Source organism: Sebastes umbrosus, chromosome 18, assembly GCF_015220745.1.
Source record: "Sebastes umbrosus isolate fSebUmb1 chromosome 18, fSebUmb1.pri, whole genome shotgun sequence".
In the NCBI taxonomy this organism is placed as follows: Eukaryota; Metazoa; Chordata; class Actinopteri; order Perciformes; family Sebastidae; genus Sebastes; species Sebastes umbrosus.
Window position 1 is genome coordinate 3,896,635 of NC_051286.1, and position 18,844 is coordinate 3,915,478.

General features: G+C 38.2%; 1 protein-coding gene across 2 annotated transcripts; it reads right to left on the minus strand.

Moving 5' to 3' along the window:
- Positions 1-134: 134 nt before the first annotated feature.
- On the minus strand, positions 135-17,131 carry capn3b (calpain 3b). 2 transcript variants are annotated; one of them, XM_037751433.1, is made up of 23 exons: positions 16,601-17,131; positions 12,597-12,666; positions 11,522-11,640; positions 11,102-11,235; positions 9,535-9,703; positions 8,436-8,519; positions 8,258-8,349; positions 8,043-8,120; positions 7,170-7,330; positions 6,887-7,056; positions 6,786-6,797; positions 6,431-6,639; positions 6,256-6,289; positions 5,017-5,040; positions 4,759-4,845; positions 3,777-3,854; positions 3,641-3,698; positions 3,500-3,564; positions 2,562-2,630; positions 2,396-2,474; positions 1,863-1,979; positions 1,614-1,672; positions 135-712 (listed from the first exon to the last, which is right to left on the minus strand). In XM_037751433.1, exons 1-23 carry the CDS (start codon positions 16,913-16,915, stop codon positions 686-688), a joined length of 2,310 nt encoding a protein of 769 aa, XP_037607361.1. In that variant the 5' UTR covers positions 16,916-17,131; the 3' UTR covers positions 135-685. The 2 variants fall into 2 exon arrangements, with proteins under 2 accessions (XP_037607361.1, XP_037607362.1); XM_037751434.1 differs by lacking the exon at positions 5,017-5,040.
- Between the last annotated feature and the right edge of the window lie 1,713 nt (positions 17,132-18,844).

An 18,844-nucleotide genomic window follows, 5' to 3' on the forward strand; every position in this document is an offset into this window, starting at 1 on the left:
AACAGAGAGAGTAGCTTAGTCATGGCTGAATATTTAGATGATTTCCACCATGTGGACGAGGTGTTTTCTTCTTCACAACCAGACTTGTCCTTGATGAGCAGGACTTGGTCACAATAACAAACAGAAGGACCAAGCCAAAGGTAAGAAAAAGGTTTTATTTCTCTGCAGGGTTGATCAGAAAGACGTGCAAGTGGTTATTGTACTGACTCTTTGCACATGTGCCAAAACATGTGCAATTTGCTTGAATGAATGAGAAATTAAAATCTGTTGTGAACAACAAACTAACTGTTTAGAGGTTTGAATTTATTGTTTTGAAAAAAAAAAAAATGTAATTCAAGAATTGAGCCAAAGCGATAGAGAAAAACTGTAAAAAGTTGTTGACACTTAGACACAAAAACATGGGGAAATAGAGTCCAGGTTAAAAATACCAAAGATACCCTTTATGTCAGTCACATAAAAATAAGATAAAATAGAATTGATCTAAACCATCACAGTCTGAGTGATGAAATCTAAATTTGACATAAAAACTAGAGAAGTCTTCAAACGTCTGATTTGTGAACACAAGACTTTGTTGTAATCCCAAAATCTGTGCAAAAATAAAAACATTTAGAGGCCGTCCAGGAGAGCTGAGTGATGAACATGATCTCCAACCGTCTGCGGCTACATCAGCGGTCAAGATGTTGATTTATGAATACATGGTGAGCTGAAGCCACTGCAGAGAGACAAAGAAACACTTTATGAGCATAAACGGTTTCATTCTGAAAGTATACCAACAGTACACACTGAGTGACCAGAAAACTACAACACACACTACGTAGTAATATAATGCAGGGACATTTTTGAGGTCATAGTTTCTGATATTTGATTAGATTTTGGTCATGTATACTGTTTATGAATATTAAGTTGAAAAAAATAAGAAACACCTATTAGTGTAACGTAATCCAACAAGGCAGTACCTCAAAGTGCAATCACAAAAAAGGAAAATGGAAAATAATTAAGTAAGGTAGTATTTACTGAAAGGCAACATGTGTTTATCTTTTTCTGGTTACTCAGCATGTTTGAAGCTCTGGAAAAACTAAGTAAGTTGACCTTAAATTGGGAGCATTTAGCCAAAATACAACTTTTATACTCTCATACTTTCTAATTTTAAGAATGAACTTTGATGATCTTCATCACAAGCCTGTCTTAATTAGAGCTATAAAATAATAATTTTATTTTCATTGTTGATTAATCTGTTGATTGTTTTCTTGATTAATTGATTAGTTGTTTGGTTTATAAAATGGTGAAAAATAATGATCAGTGTTTCTAAAAGCCCAAGATGACGTCCTCAAATGTCTTGTTTTGTCCACAACTCAAAGATATTCAGTTTACTGTCATAGAGGAGGAAAGAAACCAGAGAATATTCACATTTAAGAAGCTGGAACCAGAGGATTTAGACTTGGGTTTTTTTCTGATTAATCGATTATATAAAATGTTAGGGATTAATTGAATAGTTGACAATTAATCGATTAATCGTTGCAGCTCTAGTCTCAATAGTCTTATCACAAAGAAAATAACATATAAATGTGAAAAGGTTCAGATTTAGAATATAATGTTGTGAATAACAGGTGTACCTCCAGGACGTTGAGCTTGATTATTCCGTCTCCGTCTTTATCAAAAGCATTAAAAGCTCCTGCAAGAAACACAACAAATCAGTCTTCATTCATCTATCTATAAATCTTAAACTGAAGCAGGACGAGGCTGCAATTATTGGGTCCTATAAGTTAGATTTGGCCGTGCAAAGATTCATAAAAAGTGTAAAATATTCTGTATTTTAAGACCTCAGATAAAGGATAAAAAGCTCAGGTGTGGTTTATACTTACTGAACATTCCCTCTAGTCTCACAAAGCAGCAGATGTAACTGTCAAAGTCGATGTTGAGGTGTTCGTCTGCGTAGCGCATCGCTATGATGTCGTAAAGCTGCTTGTTGAGGTGAAACCCTTCATGTGGAGAAGACACAGATCAGGTTTATATCATGTTACAGGTTTCTAATGAGAGGCTGTGACTTCTGAGAAAAGTTAGGACAAAACTGTGAGGTTAACCCTTAAACAGTTGTATTATAATATTATATTGTTAACTTATAATTCAAGTTTCATTTATGCTTTATTCCAATTTAAATGTAGATTATCAGCTCTGGAAATGCATGGAATCCAAAATTGGAAATATACAGTATGTTAGGGCTGAGCAATATATCGATATTATATCGATATCGTGATATGAGACCAGATATCGTCTTAGGTTTTGGATATTGTAATATGGCGTCAGTGTTGTCTTTTCCTGGTTTTAAAGGCTGCGTTACAGTAAAGTGATGTGATTTTCTGAACTCACCGTATGCATAAAGAAACGTGCTGCTCACCTGCATCATTAACAGCGTTCCTCATCTCAAAACTGCTGATGGAGCCAGATTTGTCGTTATCGTATCGTTTGAAGATCAGCTGGAGACACATCAGGAGGAGATGGACGGTCAGTCAGATGTTAGTTAAACATGAGCAGCAGCTTTAGATCGGTTACGACGGTCCTACCTGCCACTCCTTGATCTTTTTCCACAAGTGTTTGAACTCCTGCAGGTTCAGTTTCCCTGTCCCGTCAGTCTGAGAGAGAGTCACTTATAGGAAAACCAATATGGAGCCAATTTTAAAGGTGCATTTGATTCTTTTTTTTGTAGTACTGGTACTTTCCTTTTGTGCTTTTGTCATCAACAATAAATTATTAAAGATTAGGGCTGTCAAAGTTACTGTGTTAACCGTGTCATACTAGCTTGTCACGAAGGAGGTTAAATAACGCTCCAAACTTGCGCTAAACTGTCATGGCCTTTTTCAAAGGGGTCCCTTGACCTCTGACCTCCAGATCAGTGAGTGTAAATGGGTTCTATGGGTACCCACGAGTCTCCCCTTTACAGACATGCCCACTTTATGATAATCACATGCAGTTTTGTGGCAAATCATAGTCAAGTCAGCACACTGACACACTGACAGCTGTTGTTGCCTGTTGGGCTGCAGTTTGCCATGTTATGATTTGAGCATATTGTTTTATGCTAAATGCAGTACCTGTGAGGGTTTCTAGACAATATCTGTCATTGTTTTGTGTTGTTAATTGACTTCCAATGATAAATATATACATACATTTGCATAAAGCAGCATATTTGTCCACTCCCATGTTGATAAGAGGATTAAATACTTGACTAATCTCCCTTTAAGGTACATTTTGAGCAGATAAAAAATGTGTGATTAATTTACGATTAATCGTGATTAAATATTTGAAACAACTGACAGCCCTGCTGATAAGTAAAAGATGTGTTACCCCTTAAACTTTGGCTGTGCTTTGAGTATTTAGGAAAAGTAGTTTGCCTGTTGGGGTCTCCACTGAGTAACTGAGGATGTACAGTTCTGCCCATTCACTAGCCTCAGTCAGTAGAGGGATTCAAACCAACAACCTGCTGAAGCCACAACTGAAAGGATACATCCATCAAGGCGATCATACTGCGACACGTCTCCAGGCTGAAACCGTCTGTCTTTACGTCATTATCTGTGGAAGAGGACAGCTCAGTAGATTGATCATAACAACTATATAATCATGATCTTAACGTTTCCAGTGAACTCACGTTTGGAGAGTACGTTCTTCATGATCATCTTGAGTTCGTTGGCACAGATCTGCATGTCCTGAATGAGGGAGGAATAATGTGTTATAGTATATCACCTCTCCTCTCTCCTCTCTCCTCTCTGAGTAACGTTACTCACCTCACCAGCTATCTGCTGGTAAATTGCTCTGAACTGTTTTTCCTCTTCGGTCTCCTCCTCAGGTTCCTGTTGTTTTCGCTGATAAGGGACAAATAAGAGAGAAATAATTTATAAAGGAAGTTATTGGTAGCAAAAATAAAAACTGTGTGATCGCTTTATAAGTTGTAAAACCTTGATTTGATGTCTTTTAGGAGGATTATCGTATGTTTGGATGTAAGTTAAATGGACTCTAAACTTGGCTAGATTTTTTTCTGTTTATTTTTTTCTCCATTATTATATTATATTGTTATAATAATCTGATGATAGCATAATGTATAATCATAGTTATAAGCACTCATAAAGATCCTTAATGCTTTAAAGCATTTTTATAATGATTAATAAGGTCAAGTATCATAATATTTCATAATTGCTGGACACTCATTGACATTTTTTTTGCAATGATCATAGTTTATTATAGTTCCCATAATTGTAATTCATTATAAACACTGTTATAATGCAGTATAATGTGATTATACGTTACTCTAAGTGGTCTTTGTTTACTTTAAGATAAGTACAAATATATTTGACAACGTTTTGTGATGTTCTTGCATAGATTTAATTATATTTTTTCACTTTACTTAAAGCAAAAGTACTCAAACTAACTTATAAACACATTATAATGCATTATAATAATAACAGTAAATAATGTAGTGATTGATGTGTTTCCTCTGTCGGCTTTAGGAGAGCAGCACATCAGAGAGACGTAAACATCTCAGCCTGTATACTCGGAGGTCTTACAGGGAAACAGGTGCAGCTGAGCCACTGGAGATCAGTTGGCCTCAATTGTTTTATTCCCAGCGGTGATATTTGACCTGGTCAAGATTACATTTCAGAGCCGTCAGTCTCTATAAGTTACGACAGGTCAAAGGTCACTGTGTGAGCTATGTGCTGCGTGGCTGCAGGGTCAAAGTTTTGGCTCCCGCAGCGAGGAGGGAGGTTATACCTTCGGTTTCTTCTTCTTCTCCCCACGAATGCCGTCGTGCTCGATTTCTTTGTTGGCTCGCGCTCTGTCTGACACAAATACAATAGGCTGGTGACGGTGGCGGTTAGTCGGAGGAGAGACGGGTTATAGAAGACAAACAGAAACAGAAGAGAGAGGTTTAATTTATAGATATAATATAATCTACAACAGCTGATGTATGATGGAGAAGCAGCAGCAGCAGCGGAGGAAGCAGAGTTTAACAGCCACATGCATCTTTACCTTTTCTTTCTTTATCTGGTCTTGCTGAAGGCCAATAAGACAAAGAAGGACAGAAGGATGAAATGAGATGAAAAAGGAGGAAAACACTTTTTAAGTCTGTTAGTTAAAGTTGTTGGAAAAACACAATGAGTAAATCAGAATGAATAAGGACGAGACAAAGAGACTTCAAGAACAAGGTTGATGAAATATGTATGTGACACAATAGGGGTTTAGAAAATATCAAATTCAAACTGATACTGCAGTGTGGAAGTGTGTAGCAAACAGTAGGCATCTGCACAATTTTGGTATTCATCTCAATATATTCAGCCTCTTTTAGAGGAAGCAGGAAGCTTAATGTCAAGGATAATTGTATTAATGTCTCATTTCTCTCTGTATTTTGGAGATGTGCCAATGTGCAAAACCGAGTATATATCTGGATCGTGTACTGTCTGTGAATTTGTGGCTAAATTGTTCCACAAATAGTCAGTGGTCATGATGGTCATGGTCACCTATAATGTTGAATCCAGCGGGACATGTCTACCAGGTCTGGCAAAGATACTAGAGGACGTGCTGCTCCACTCGACTGGCCGTTCAAGCTGTGACGTATCCTATCTTATTACACAGCTTTGTTGATTACTCGATTCTGATTGGTCAATCACACCGTTGCTATGGGCGCAGTTGTGATGTCGGACTCTGGAGGACCGTATTTGTGTCAAATTATTGATTTCTTTAGTAAGTAGTCGTGTAATAAGCGGGATAATGTACAGCTAGCGGATCATTGTTGTGAAATAAACCCCTTCAGGGCGACGTCAAATCCCAGCTTTAGAGAAACAGCCCCACTATGGACTCTTTCATAGACATTTTCAACTATTTCTCTTAGCATTCTGCTTAATTATTTTCAATATTAGCGGGTAACAGCACCTTAATCTTGCTTCTGAAAGCTTGTGAAAAATGAATTAATAAATTGAAAACCCTATTTCTGTCCTAAAGTTTTTTGTTCTGCATCCCAGTCTCTCTGTTTAATTCAAAATATGTATTAAAGTTTTAAAAAAAAAAGTGTTTTGCAACAGAAAGCAGCCTTTTAAATATACTGGACAACGTCTTATACTCAGCTGGCCGCTGAAAGTGATTCAAACCATGTTAGAAATAACTGAATAGACATAAAAAGTAAGCCTACTCTTCTGTTTTAGTCATTTCACCACTGAAGTATCAGTCAGAGTTATCTAAACATATTTCAACCCCTTCAATCACGTTGCAAACCTGCAGGTCAGAGTTGATCGTGTTCTCCGCCTCCCTGCAAGTAAAAAAAACAGACACATTAGATTCCTGTTACTCAATGATACAGGTCTTCATTTGTTATATTTTTGCTGTCAACAATCCCCAAAATAGCTTCAGCTGCACCACCAAATACGTCCCCTCAGTGATCCTCACTTACTCGGACGTGTTCTTCTTCTCAGAGAAGACCCTGAGAATGAACTCTCCCTCTTGATGGGGTTGAAAGGTCGTGGGGATGATGACATACTCCCCGGGGGGCAGATGGATCCGCTCCGTCACCTCCCGCAGGTTAATGTACGTCTTACATTTAGCTTTGGAGGCCGTGTAGAGGAAGAAGTCCTTCTGCAGGTGTTGGTTCTGTCCACACATCTACGGATGGAAAGAAATCAGCTGGAAAGTAGTCCATACAGAAGAAGTACTGAAAATTATTCAAAATAACAGTTTAAAATTGGGACTTTCTTGCTGAGATTTAGACGGAAAGATTGATACCACTCTCCTCAGAGTAAGGTACATACCTCCTTCGACACCTGCAGAGACAAAGAAGAAGTTAAAGCAGAAGTTCAACTGAATGTACATCATCTTATCCAGTGATTTAAGGGTTCATGTGATCAACGACCTCGTAGAGGGAGAATCCAATAGTGAGGAATTTGGCCCCTTGATGGCGCTGCATCCTTCGACCTTTCTGCATCAGAGCCACGACGACGGTGCATTCCATCTTCCCGTCCTCCGGGTCGTCGTCCTCCTCGTACAGCTGCAGCCGGTACTGAGGGTTCGTCCAGAACGTTTCTGTCAAACACAAAAAGGTTAATCTGCAACAACACGATAGCAGCGTAGAGTAAAGACACTTAAAGGCTTCTAGAGGAATAAAAGCTGATATTAATAACATAAGCAGGTCCTACGTGGGAAGTTCCTGCAGCCGCCAGCAGAGCTGCCTCTGACCCAGCGACCCTCGTTGACCGACACCGTCCAGCTGTGCCTTTCGTCACCCTGCAGGGTGTCGGGGGTCAAGTTACACATCTCCAGCTTTGTGAAGTTCTTCTTGAAGTCATCGAAAGACATCCTGGAGGAGAACATGAAAGAGGAAGTTAATTCTTTATAGTTCAATTTGGTGAAAAATGGGAAAAACTTTGCTATGGCTGACCCAAATGCTTCCAAGCTTCCAAGCTTTGACCGTTGCCATGGTAATCAACCTCCAAATCAGTATTCCAATGTAGTAATTAACATTTACTGTATGAGTACAGCTATGATGCCACCTAGAGCTGCAACGATTAATCGATTAGTTGTCAACTATTAAATTAATCGCCAACTATTTTTCGATAATCGATTAATCGGTTTGAGTAATTTCTTATGAAAAAAAGGTCAAATTTCTCTGATTCCAGCTTCTTAAATGTGAATATTTTCTGGTTTCTTTACTCCTCTATGACAGTAAACTGAATTATCCTTGAGTTGTGCACAAGACAAGACATTTGAGGACGTCATCTTGGGCTTTTTCTGACATTTTATAGACCAAACAACTAATCGATTAAATCGAGAAAATAATCAACAGATTAATCGTCAATGAAAATAATTGATAGTTGCGACCTTTTGCTTGAATCAAGTCACGTTTTGTGCAGCACCACAATTTTGTGCCAGTGTACTCTCAAGTTCACCGTCATAATAAACTAAACAAAAGCAAAAACAGCTATAAAACTGGTGAAAATATTAAATTAATATTTTATTTTATGAATGATCCAAAACTAAAGATGTGATGAAGTCACGGTGGTTTTACTCACCAGAACTCACTCGTCTCCACCGTCTGTTTTTTTAGGTTGTCCTTGTCTGCGGTGGAAATGGTCGACCACTCCTTTGAGCTATGGAAATCATATTAATACACATTAGTAAGAAAGAATTAGCCGTAGTACAGCACCTGGGTCATATAAGCAGAATTATATCTTATAATAATATAAAAGGCCAAATTAAAGTTTCTATGTCTCAGATCAGATCTTACTTTGGACTCCACGGTCCCTTCCACAGCACAAAGCCCCAGGGGTTACGCAAGCGAATCAGGCGAATCCTGGTATCCTTTGCAACCTCGTCACACTGGAAACAACAACATCACTTTAACAGGCCTTCTTCTCTTATAAAGAATACACCAAATCTGCATTTGTAGAAACATTTTACTGCACCTCCGCCAGCCCGATGATGGAGTAGGCGTGACCTCTGACCAGCCCCTGGTCAGTCCGACTCTCCAGTTCAGCCGCTGAAAAAATCTGACAGATGCAACACGAGTCAGAGCAAAACACAAACAAATACATCATTTTAATTCAGCCATTTATTCTGGATTTACTGGCTAAAATCTAGTTTTCCTAAAAATAAAGTTAAAGATGCAAAAGGAGGGATAATAAAATCAAACTTTACACTTCAATTCAGCTTCCTATATTGTGACAAAATTGTTGAAATTGTTGGATTTGCATGAGGAAAAGAAATGTATCTGCTGTTTATTGATGGTATTTATTACCGTGTCCCTAATATCCACCTCCTCCTTACAGTTGAATTTAAATTTGACTTTCATATTTCAGTCAGTTGTGTTGCTGCTAGGGCTGTCAATCAATTCAAATATTTAATTGTTTTTCATCTGTTCAAAATGTACCCTAAAAGGAGATTTATCAAGTATTTAATACTCTTATCAACATTGGAATGGGTAAATATGCTTAATTTATGCAAATGTATGTATATATTTATTATTCTAAATCAATTAACAACACAAAACAATGACAAATATTGTCCAGAAACCCTCACAGGTACTGCATTTAGCATAAAATATATGCTCAAACTGCAGCCCAACAGGCAACAACAGCTGTCAGTGTGTCAGTGTGCTGACTTGACTATGACTTGCCCCAAACTGCATGTGATTATCATAAAGTGGGCATGTCTGTAAAGGGGAGACTCGTGGGTACCCATAGAACCCATTTACATTCACATATCTTGAGGTCAGAGGTCAAGAGACCCCTTTGAAAAAGGCCATGACAGTTTTTCCTCGCCAAGATTTAGTGTAAGTTTGGAGCTTTAAAACTGAGCCCACTACAACCTCCGAAAGTTGTGTTAATGCGTTAAAGAAATTAGTGGCGTTAAAACTAATTTGCGTTCACACGTTATTATCGCGTTAAACTTTGACAGCCTTAGTTGCTGCATGTCTTATCTAATGATGTCTTGCTTTTTGTCCCTGTAAAGTGACTTTTCTCTGTTTTCTGTGCACTTCAATTCAAATCTTTCATCACCGCTCACATCTATGGAGCAGCCCATCAGCGAGCCTCGCTCCAGCGCCTTCCTCATGATGCTGTAGAGCTCTTTGGGCGCCTCGGCCAACTCGAAGAACTCGGTAACTCCTCCCGTGAAATCCTCCATGGCCTCCAGAGTGTTGCCCCCTTTAAGTGCCTCATAAGAGCCGTGCAACCTGAGAGAGAGAGAGAGGTCAATCATCCTGCTCAATGCGCTGACATGTCTGTTCTCTCCGAGGCTTGGGTTTTTCACAGCGTCTGCAGTCAGTTTGGGAAACATGAGGACGGAGGAGTGGCGTGTCTCGTTAGTGTCGCTACACAGCAGCAAATATACACAGCTTAATACGACATTTACACGTGTTGTTTCACTTTAAATAAGTTTAACTATGCCAGCGAGGTGGGCGGTCGGTGGTTTCAGGTGTCAATCGTCTTTTTTGACATCCATCCATCCATCCATCCATTATTATCTGTACCCACTTATCCTATTCAGGGTGGCGGGAGAGCTGGAGCCGTTCTCAGCTGACAGAAGGGATACATCCTGGACAGGTCGCCAGACTATCACAGGGCTGACACATAGAGACAGACAACCATTCACGCCCACATTCACACCTATGGGACATTTAGAGTCAACAATTAACCTGCACGTCTTTGGACTGTGGGAGGAAACCTGAGAACCCGGAGTAAACCCACGCGAACACGGGGAGAACCTGCAAACTCCACACAGAAGGACCCAAAGTCGTGTTTGAACCTGCGACCCTCTTGCTGTGAGGCGACAGTGATAACTTCTCACATACTGACTCTTTGTCAGACCCCTTGGCGTCAGTTTCGGTCGCAGTAAAGACGTTCTTAATGTTGTGAATTAAATAAAAACACTTGCTGAGGTTTTGGCAACAAAACCACTCAGTTAGGTTTAGGAAAAAGTACATGGTTGGCCTTCAGATTGCTATGTTTGTAAAGTGAAAATGAGACTTAAAGTTGCGAACGCGGAACACAAACAAACAGCTGATTGTAACGTGAAAGTGAAACTTAACGCACCGGACACAAACGGCGGTCTCCTGGATGAAAGCCTTGTGTTTGTTGGACCCATCCACTGCGCCTGCCCCCATCCTATGTGTGTTTTCTCACGCTTTAAACTATGTCACCACACTCCCCAACCACTTTCTCTGAGTGTTTACTGTTGCAGCAGATGGGTTTACATTATAGTTATTGGAAAGCCTGGTGTGTCTCATACCGGCGCTAAGGGGTGCTTTGTGCGGAGGCATCACACGCCGATGGGCGTGACAAAGCGTCGGTATTTTACGCCCTGGGAATGAGGACTGAACAGGCTGCATTATGTTGATGCCATTTGAGTAATTTTCACTTTTTCTCAATACTGTCACTGATACTGATTAAACATTAAAAATAAAAAATAAACTTTATCAAAATTGCATTTAAAACTTAACTTTTCTTCAGCAAGGAAACAAGAACTGAAAACTAAATGATGAACTTTTTCAGTGGACAGACAGTCAATCTGAACTCTACTGAATGAATTATCATCCTGGAGGTGACAGTGAACATTAATAGACTGAGCTCACTTGGCGTAAGCTTTTTCCAGAAGAGCGCTCCAGTACTCGTTCTTCCTGAACGATTTGGTGAAAACCAGCTTGTTGTTGCAGGTCGGGATGCGATCGTCCACGACCACGTCGATCCATTCGCCATAACGCCAGAACTGAGGGTGAGAAGACAGTACATATTTAAAACAGGAAGTCGGCGATGAGACAGAGAAGAATCATTTATCACCGTGCAAAGAAAATAATCTTTTAGATTATTATTTGATTCATATGTTTAGGGCTGACTGAGTGAGTGATTATACACAAAAGAAAACATACTTATTAATGTTATATTCCAAATGTTCCACACTGTTCCTTTAAGAGTCACTACAACAAAGTGTATTTCTCAGAACATTAAAGTTCAGTAGTTTACTGCACAAAGTGCCAAACATCCATTCAATGAACCTGGAAGTGGAAGATGCCGGCGTAGTTGTCCGTGAAACTCTGATCCGGAGGAATCACTCTGTACAGCAGCTTCTCGTTCACCGTCAGACAGGCGATGGCGGCGAGCAGCCAGCAGTCACCTGCCAACAGCAGATTTATGAGCCATGAAAGCACTTGATCTAAACATCCCACTCCATAAAGCCGTTGTCACAGATTAAAGCCGCATCGCTGCAGGTGTCAGTCGTCGACATCAGTTAGGTAACTAAGTTAGGGCCGATTCTCACACGGTCATTTCAGCTGCCTGGCGTGTTCCCGGCTCTGGTTTCCACCCCACATGTCCTGGCTGTGCTCTACGTTGTTACAGGTATTTAATTTTCTTGCCATGTCTCGGTTAGCACAGAAGGTACAAGCTGTCTTCAGCTGAGACACATTAGACTTTTTGCACCATTAAAACTTTAAAGAGGACCTATTATGTTTTTGTGCTTACCCCTTTTCGTTTAGTGTGTTATATAGTTTTTTGTGCATGTAAACGTTCTGCAAAGTTACAAAGTCCAAAGTCCAGGCCAAAGGGAGTTACTCTCCCCTACAGAAACACGGCTCGCTTGAAGTCTCGCCTTTTCTTCCGTAACGTGGTGATGTCACCAAGTAACACATTTTGCCTCAAACAGAGCGTTTCAGACAGAGGGTGAAAAGAGGTGCTACAGCACAGCCGGTATGAGAAAAATAAAGCGTTTTTTGAACATTAAAGCATGTAAAAATGTTCTATAGAATCCCAAAATACAAGTATGAAGCTGAAAATTAGCACAATAGGTCCTCTTTAACTGCACAACTTTTTGTTTAACATCCATCTGGCACCAAAAGCAGCTGAATATGTTATTTATTTCTACACTTTTCCATGCTCTTGCTATTATACTCTTCTTTTTAAATTCTAATATTATGAACATGCAGGCTTTAGTAAGACAAAAAATGGTTATGTCTTGACAACAAAGGGATCTTTTGTGTGTACCATAAGACACCAAATCCTACTCTACGTTCCCCGGCAGCATGGTGGACTTTTGAACCACTTATTTGAAAGCAGAAACAGTTTATTTGTTACCCAATTCTCCTTGACAGATGTCTGTCCTGTTGGCTCCGTCTATGATGAACTTGGGGTTTTCACAAATTTCCTGTCATTGAAAAAAAAGAAAAAGATTTCTGAGCATGTTGTGAAATATCAGCGCCAAAAAAAAAAATCTTAAGGTGAAATGGTACATGCATTAGCTGTAAAAACACAATTTTAAATATATTTATTATGACTGTCAAAGTTAACGCAATAATAACCCTTTAATGCAAATTTGTTGTTGCCTGTTGGGCTGCAGTTTGCCATGTTATGATTTGAGCATATTGTTTTATGCTAAATGCAGTACCTGTGAGGGTTTCTGGACAATATCTGTCATTGTTTTGTGTTGTTAATTGATTTCTAATAATAAATATATACATACATTTGCATAAAGCAGCATATTTGTCCACTCCCATGAAGATAAGAGGATTAAATACTTGACTAATCTCCCTTTAAGGTACAATTTGAACAGATAAAAAATGCATAATTAATTTGCGATTAATCGTGATTAAATATTTTAATTGATTGACAGACCTAAAAACAACATATTTATAATAAAAATAATTATATTATAATAATAATAAAATAATATAATTAAAGTAAGATATTATGAAAGTAGCATTTTTATATTATTGGTCCATATTTCAACACCACAACAATTTAAAATCTTGCATTTTACAACTCTACGCCTGACATGATTGACAATATGAGGATTTGACCCTGAAACTGAAAGCGAGTTGGAGAAATGTCTCCGGCTGCATTCGCTGCATATTTACGAGAAAGCAGCTGTTGGGGGTCCTGCAGGTCGCGACCTTTTAGTGCTCTGAACAAGAGATAACGCTGCGCTGAATGCAGAGAAGCCCTCACCTCATAACTATCTTGTATCTTGTGGTGAGTCAGAGTGATTGACTGTCTGTGGTCTTACGGGAAATAACCAACTGATCATCCATTTATATTTTATTATATATTCAGACACTTATTAAAGGGATTTTATAGTTCATTCCTCTCAACATTTGAATCAGAATCAGAAATACTTTATTGAACCCAGAGGGGAAATTGGGGCGTTGCAGTTGCTCTTAAAGAAATGTAAGAAAATAGAATTAAAATAGTATGTAACATGTATATTATGTACATTATGCTACAATATATAACACAGTATATGTAAAGAAATATAATTAAATACTAAAAATAAGAATAAGAAATGAGAATATAAGAACAAATATTTGCATTAAACATGCAATATATAACCACAGAGCAAATAAGTAATTAGTAAGTAGTGTGTTAAATATAAATAAAAAAATGAAATAGAAATGTACAGCATAAAGTATTAATGCATATGTTTATGCTCATATTGTGGAACATTTTGGAGCACTGAGGAGGTCATAAAATGATTGAATGAATAAGAATAAAAACACATTTTCTGTTCCATAAATTCTTTTCTGACTTTTCTCTAATTTTTTGTGCCTTTCTTCTTCTGAAGTATTGGATACTTTCACCTTTTTAGGCCTCTACGAATTCTTCAAATGAAGCAATCAGAGATAAAAACAGTCATGCACACAACATGTGATTACCATAAAGTGGGCATGTCTGTAAAGGGAAGACTCGTGGGTACCCATAGAACCCATTTACATTCACATATCTGGAGGTCAGAGGTCAAGGGACCCCTTTGAAAATGGCCATGACAGTTTTTCCTCGCCAAAATTCAGCGCGAGTGTGGAGCGTTATTTAACCTCCTCTTCCGACAAGCTAGTATGACATGGTTGGTACCGATGGGTTCATTAGGTTTTCTAGTGTCATAGCCCGCCACAACCTCCGAAAGATCGATAGCTTTAACATTGACAGCCCTATCAATGCATATATCTCATATTGTGGAACATTATTTTGGAGCAAATATTGCATGGTCTTCTATAAAAGTGGTTTCCTGCGTGTGGAGTTGGACCCCTCAAAGGGCCACAAGATAAATCTGCTTATTTCTTCTGAATTTTTTTTGCCTTTTTCTTGTGAAATATTGGATAAAATTTCACCTCTTCAGCCCTCTACAAATACTTCAAATGAAGCAATCAGAGAAGAATAAAAACAATCATTCACGCAAAAAACAACACAGCATTTTCTAATTCCTGAAATATCCAGAACGTAGAGTTTTCAGGGGTTAGAAAAGAGGATAACGAAAGGATAAAGATGAGGGGGGGATTCACAGCAGTGACTCTGTTACCCTCATCACATGACTGACCATAACTAAGGCTGTTAAAATGCAGTCTCATGTTCTGAATTTAGAGCGAGCTCCACCGCTGACCCCCCGGATGGAATTCACGTATCACTAAACTCAGCTGGCATTCATCATCAGCTATTAAGCAGCGATCAAGCTGCAGAGTCATGTTACGCTGGATGTTGTTAACGAAGCTGACATAAAATCATTAAATGGAAAAATAGATTTAATGTTGTGGGAATGCATTGTCTTTTCTTTAAGTATAAGGGATAATGTACAGCGAGCAGGTCGTTGTTGTGAAAGAAACCCAGACAGGGCGATGCTACACTCTCATCACCCTGAAGGTGTTATATAATGATCATAAAGTGGGCATGTCTGTAAAGGGGAGACTCGTGGGTACCCATAGAGGCCATTTACATTCACATATCTGGAGGTCAGAGGTCAAGGGACCCCTTTGAAAATGGCCATGACAGTTTTTCCTCGCCAAAATTCTGTATAAGTTTGGAGCGTTATTTAACAACACCGTCTCACGGCAGTTCGTCAAATAGTCACAAAATGTATTGTATTTGATTCGTGTACTTAGACACAAATTTCCGTTTTTTTTTCGTGACGCTCAGCGCGACATTTGACAGCGTATTTTTTTTTCTGCTCCAGTTTTTTCAAAATAAAATTACTTGGTTAGGTTTAAGAGTAGATTGACTTAGTTAGGTTTAGGCAACAAAACTACTTGGTTAGGTTTAAGAAGAGATCGTGGTTTGGGTTAAAATAACTACGAAAGTGGCGTAACTTAAGTACGGAAGTTATGTGACAAATAAATCAATAGATTGACTGGTTTCACACAGGACACGAACACCAGTCTCCTGGGTGACAGTCCAGTGTTTTTTGAGCCACCTATCCAGCCCGACCTCCTACCTAGGTGGCAGTCACCGCTATTTATATTTCCCGGTTCACAATTATGTGGATTACATATGAATTGATTTTATGCTGACCATCACGAAAGAAATTTTAAAATTTGTGTCTATGTACACGAATCAATTCATTAATTTTAAAATTAAAGTGCTGTGCGACTGGGCTGATATTTAACCTCCTTCACTACAAGCTAGTATGACATGGTTGGTACCAATGGATTCATTTGGTTTTCTAGTTTTATATGATACCAGTATCAAAAAATTGCAAGTTGCACTAATGTGTTAAAGAAATTAGTGGTGTTAAAACAAATTTACGTTATTATCTTGTTAACTTTGACAGCCCTAGTTATTCTGCATTAAAAGAACTCTTATTTTTGATATTTACATTTTGCTGATAACACTTCTGTACTTAAATTGGAAAGATTTTGAATGCAGGACTTTAAACTGTAACAGAGTATTTTTACATGGTAGTATGGCTATATAAGTGTTGGGTCTGAGGTAAACATGTGTGTCATCAGTGTTAAGATCTCTGCCGGTGTGTTGGCAGGTACTGAGAGTCAAGGACATGTTTACTTTTGGCAAAAGATATCAAGCTTAACTATTGTTGGAAGACTATCAAACCCTCTTGCATATCAGAAAGATATAAAGCCAACACTGAGTCGCCACCATGCGTCCCAGCGTGTCAGATGGCGTCCTCCGGTGCGAGAGTCAGCTGTCTGTGATTGTAGAAGGCGATAACTCCGAGTGATGCATCCACAACCACGCAGCCACTTGACACCCAGGCCATGTGTTGTGGTGTAAGTAATGAGATTCACAGGAGCTTTTAGAGGAGAGCTTCTCTAACATGTTAGAGTGCACTTTTACATTTAGAGTAACTGAAGACTCACCGATGGACGTTTCCACTCAAACTTCATGGGCGGTTTGTGACTGTAGAAGAGCGAGGAGTCGTCAGCAGGGAACAGGGGGTCTTCGAACACGACCTTCTTCTTCACGTACTTGTCTCGCAGCTCCAAGAAAGTCTTGAGACGCTTTGCATCCTTGATGGCCTCGTTTCGGCTTAGAATGGCAGAGTAGATGGAGTTGGTTCCAGCTGGAGGGTAATTTGCTTTGTCGTCGGGCCCGTTTGATGCTTCAGTTTCATAAAGAACTCTCACCTTTGTGTTTTCAACAACATGAGCAACTTTATGTTTCTTGTCCCCCATCTTTTATCAGTGAACGCCTCAGGCTTTCGTGTTCCTGTTTCAGAGTCAGTTTCTTATTTGCAGAAACGGCATGAACTTGCAAAACAGCCCAAAGAAACTTCCCGTGTCCTCCCTTACGCTGATGATCACTTCTAGTTCCTCTATTTTGCTGCTCTTAGACCGTCTTCCAGCCAACAGCCTCTCACACCAGCGCCCACTGTTGTGTCCCTGCTGCTGCATGGCTGCACCTAAATATAGGCCTCTTCAGAGGAGGGGAGGAGACTCCGCCGAGAGAAATCCTGACCCTGATGCAACATTTACAGGTCACAGTGAGTTGATCAGAATCTGCACATCTGACTGAGGATATGGCGGATTATTACCGGAGGGAATACATCTAGGTCAGGTCATGTACCCGGTGGCATGAGCCCTCTGCACTGTGATACCCCCTTTAAATGTATGTGAAGTCCTGCACTAAAAGCCCTATGGAATATAAAGCCTATAGTTGGCAGTGATGGAATAAATACTCCGAGTAGTAATTACCACAGTGTAAAAATATTCCGTTGCAAGTAAAAGTCCTGCATTCAAAATGTTACTTAACTTAAGCCCTATAGGGTGCTGGAAGGTGTGGTTCGTTCACTATTTTTTTTGGGCTTCGAAGCTTCGGAGAGAATTATTCGAAGGTATTCGATTTATACTTTATTATTACATACTTATATTTAAAAGAAAAAACAAAAATAAAGCATTGGAATACAATTTTTTTCTATTAACTTTCTTATTTAATTTATTATTATTACTTTATTTTCTTTGTATTAATATTATTATTTTTTTATTATTTTTTTATTATTCTATTCTTTTTACTATTATTATTATTATTATTATTATTATTATTATTATTATTATTATTATTATTATTATAACTATTATAATTTTTTTCTTTTCTTAATTTTATTTCAATTTTGAATGCTGAAGTTGTTTTTCCTAGTGTACTTATTGTGTTCGTCTCTAAGATCAACTACTTAAAAAAATTGGTTTATAAACTATTTTAATTACAAACTGTAAATTGCATATATGAAAACAACCTCGAAAAAAGTGAAAAAATAAAGTATGAAATACTCATTCGGAGGTCTATTACCATGGCAACGGTCGAAGCTTCGAAGCTAGTAACTAATATTGTCAAATAAGTCTAGTAGAGTAAAAAGTAAAATATTTCCCTCTGAGATGTAGTGGAGTAGAAGTATTAAGTTACATAAAATGGAAATACTCAAGAAAGTACAAGCAGCTACCTCCAAATTCTGCTTTAGTTCTTTATTTATTTATGCATATAATAAAATAAAACAAAAGAGTGGAGATTTACAATAACATCAATAAATGCACAGGTGGTTGAAAAAGATCTCGTAAAAGGAACATTGAAATTAAAAATGGCTGTATTACAATTTACAAACAGACATAATATACGTCTTATATTTATATTATATAATAATATTTTTTAAATATCCAAAAGAAAGAAAAAAATATTATTTCCAAACAAGAAATGCTTTTTTTGCTATTATTATTATTATTATTATTATTATTATTATTATTATTATTATTATATTATTATTATTATTATTATTATTATTATTATTATTATTATTCTGTATGTGGGGTTGGTATGTTTGTGAGTCTGTCTGTAGATGTTACTTATTTTTTTTTATAATTTATAATATCAGTTATATTGACACCTAGTGGTACAATAAACGCCTTCCTTGTCAATGGTCTGTTTGTGTCTGAATATTAAACCAGCTGTTCATCATCAGTCAGTCTCCAGTTGGTCTGATTCTCTGTCAGTCCAGACTCATATCAAATGAGCTGCTGAATGCAGGGTTGCCAGGTTGGAGAGAAACTTGCGTTTTTGTTTCCGTATAAATAGACTGTATATAAAGATGGATTTTATCAACTTGTCCTACCATT

Excerpts from the sequence above, each read along its gene's own strand:
- capn3b (XM_037751433.1), bottom strand. The coding sequence starts at position 16,915 with ATGGGGGACAAGAAACATAAAGTTGCTCATGTTGTTGAAAACACAAAG. Across the intron at positions 3,855-4,758 it reads AGAAGAAGAAGAAACCGAAG|CGAAAACAACAGGAACCTGA; the intron begins GTATAACCTCCC and ends GTCCCTTATCAG. Across the intron at positions 713-1,613 it reads TCAAGCTCAACGTCCTGGAG|TGGCTTCAGCTCACCATGTA; the intron begins GTACACCTGTTA and ends GTCTCTCTGCAG.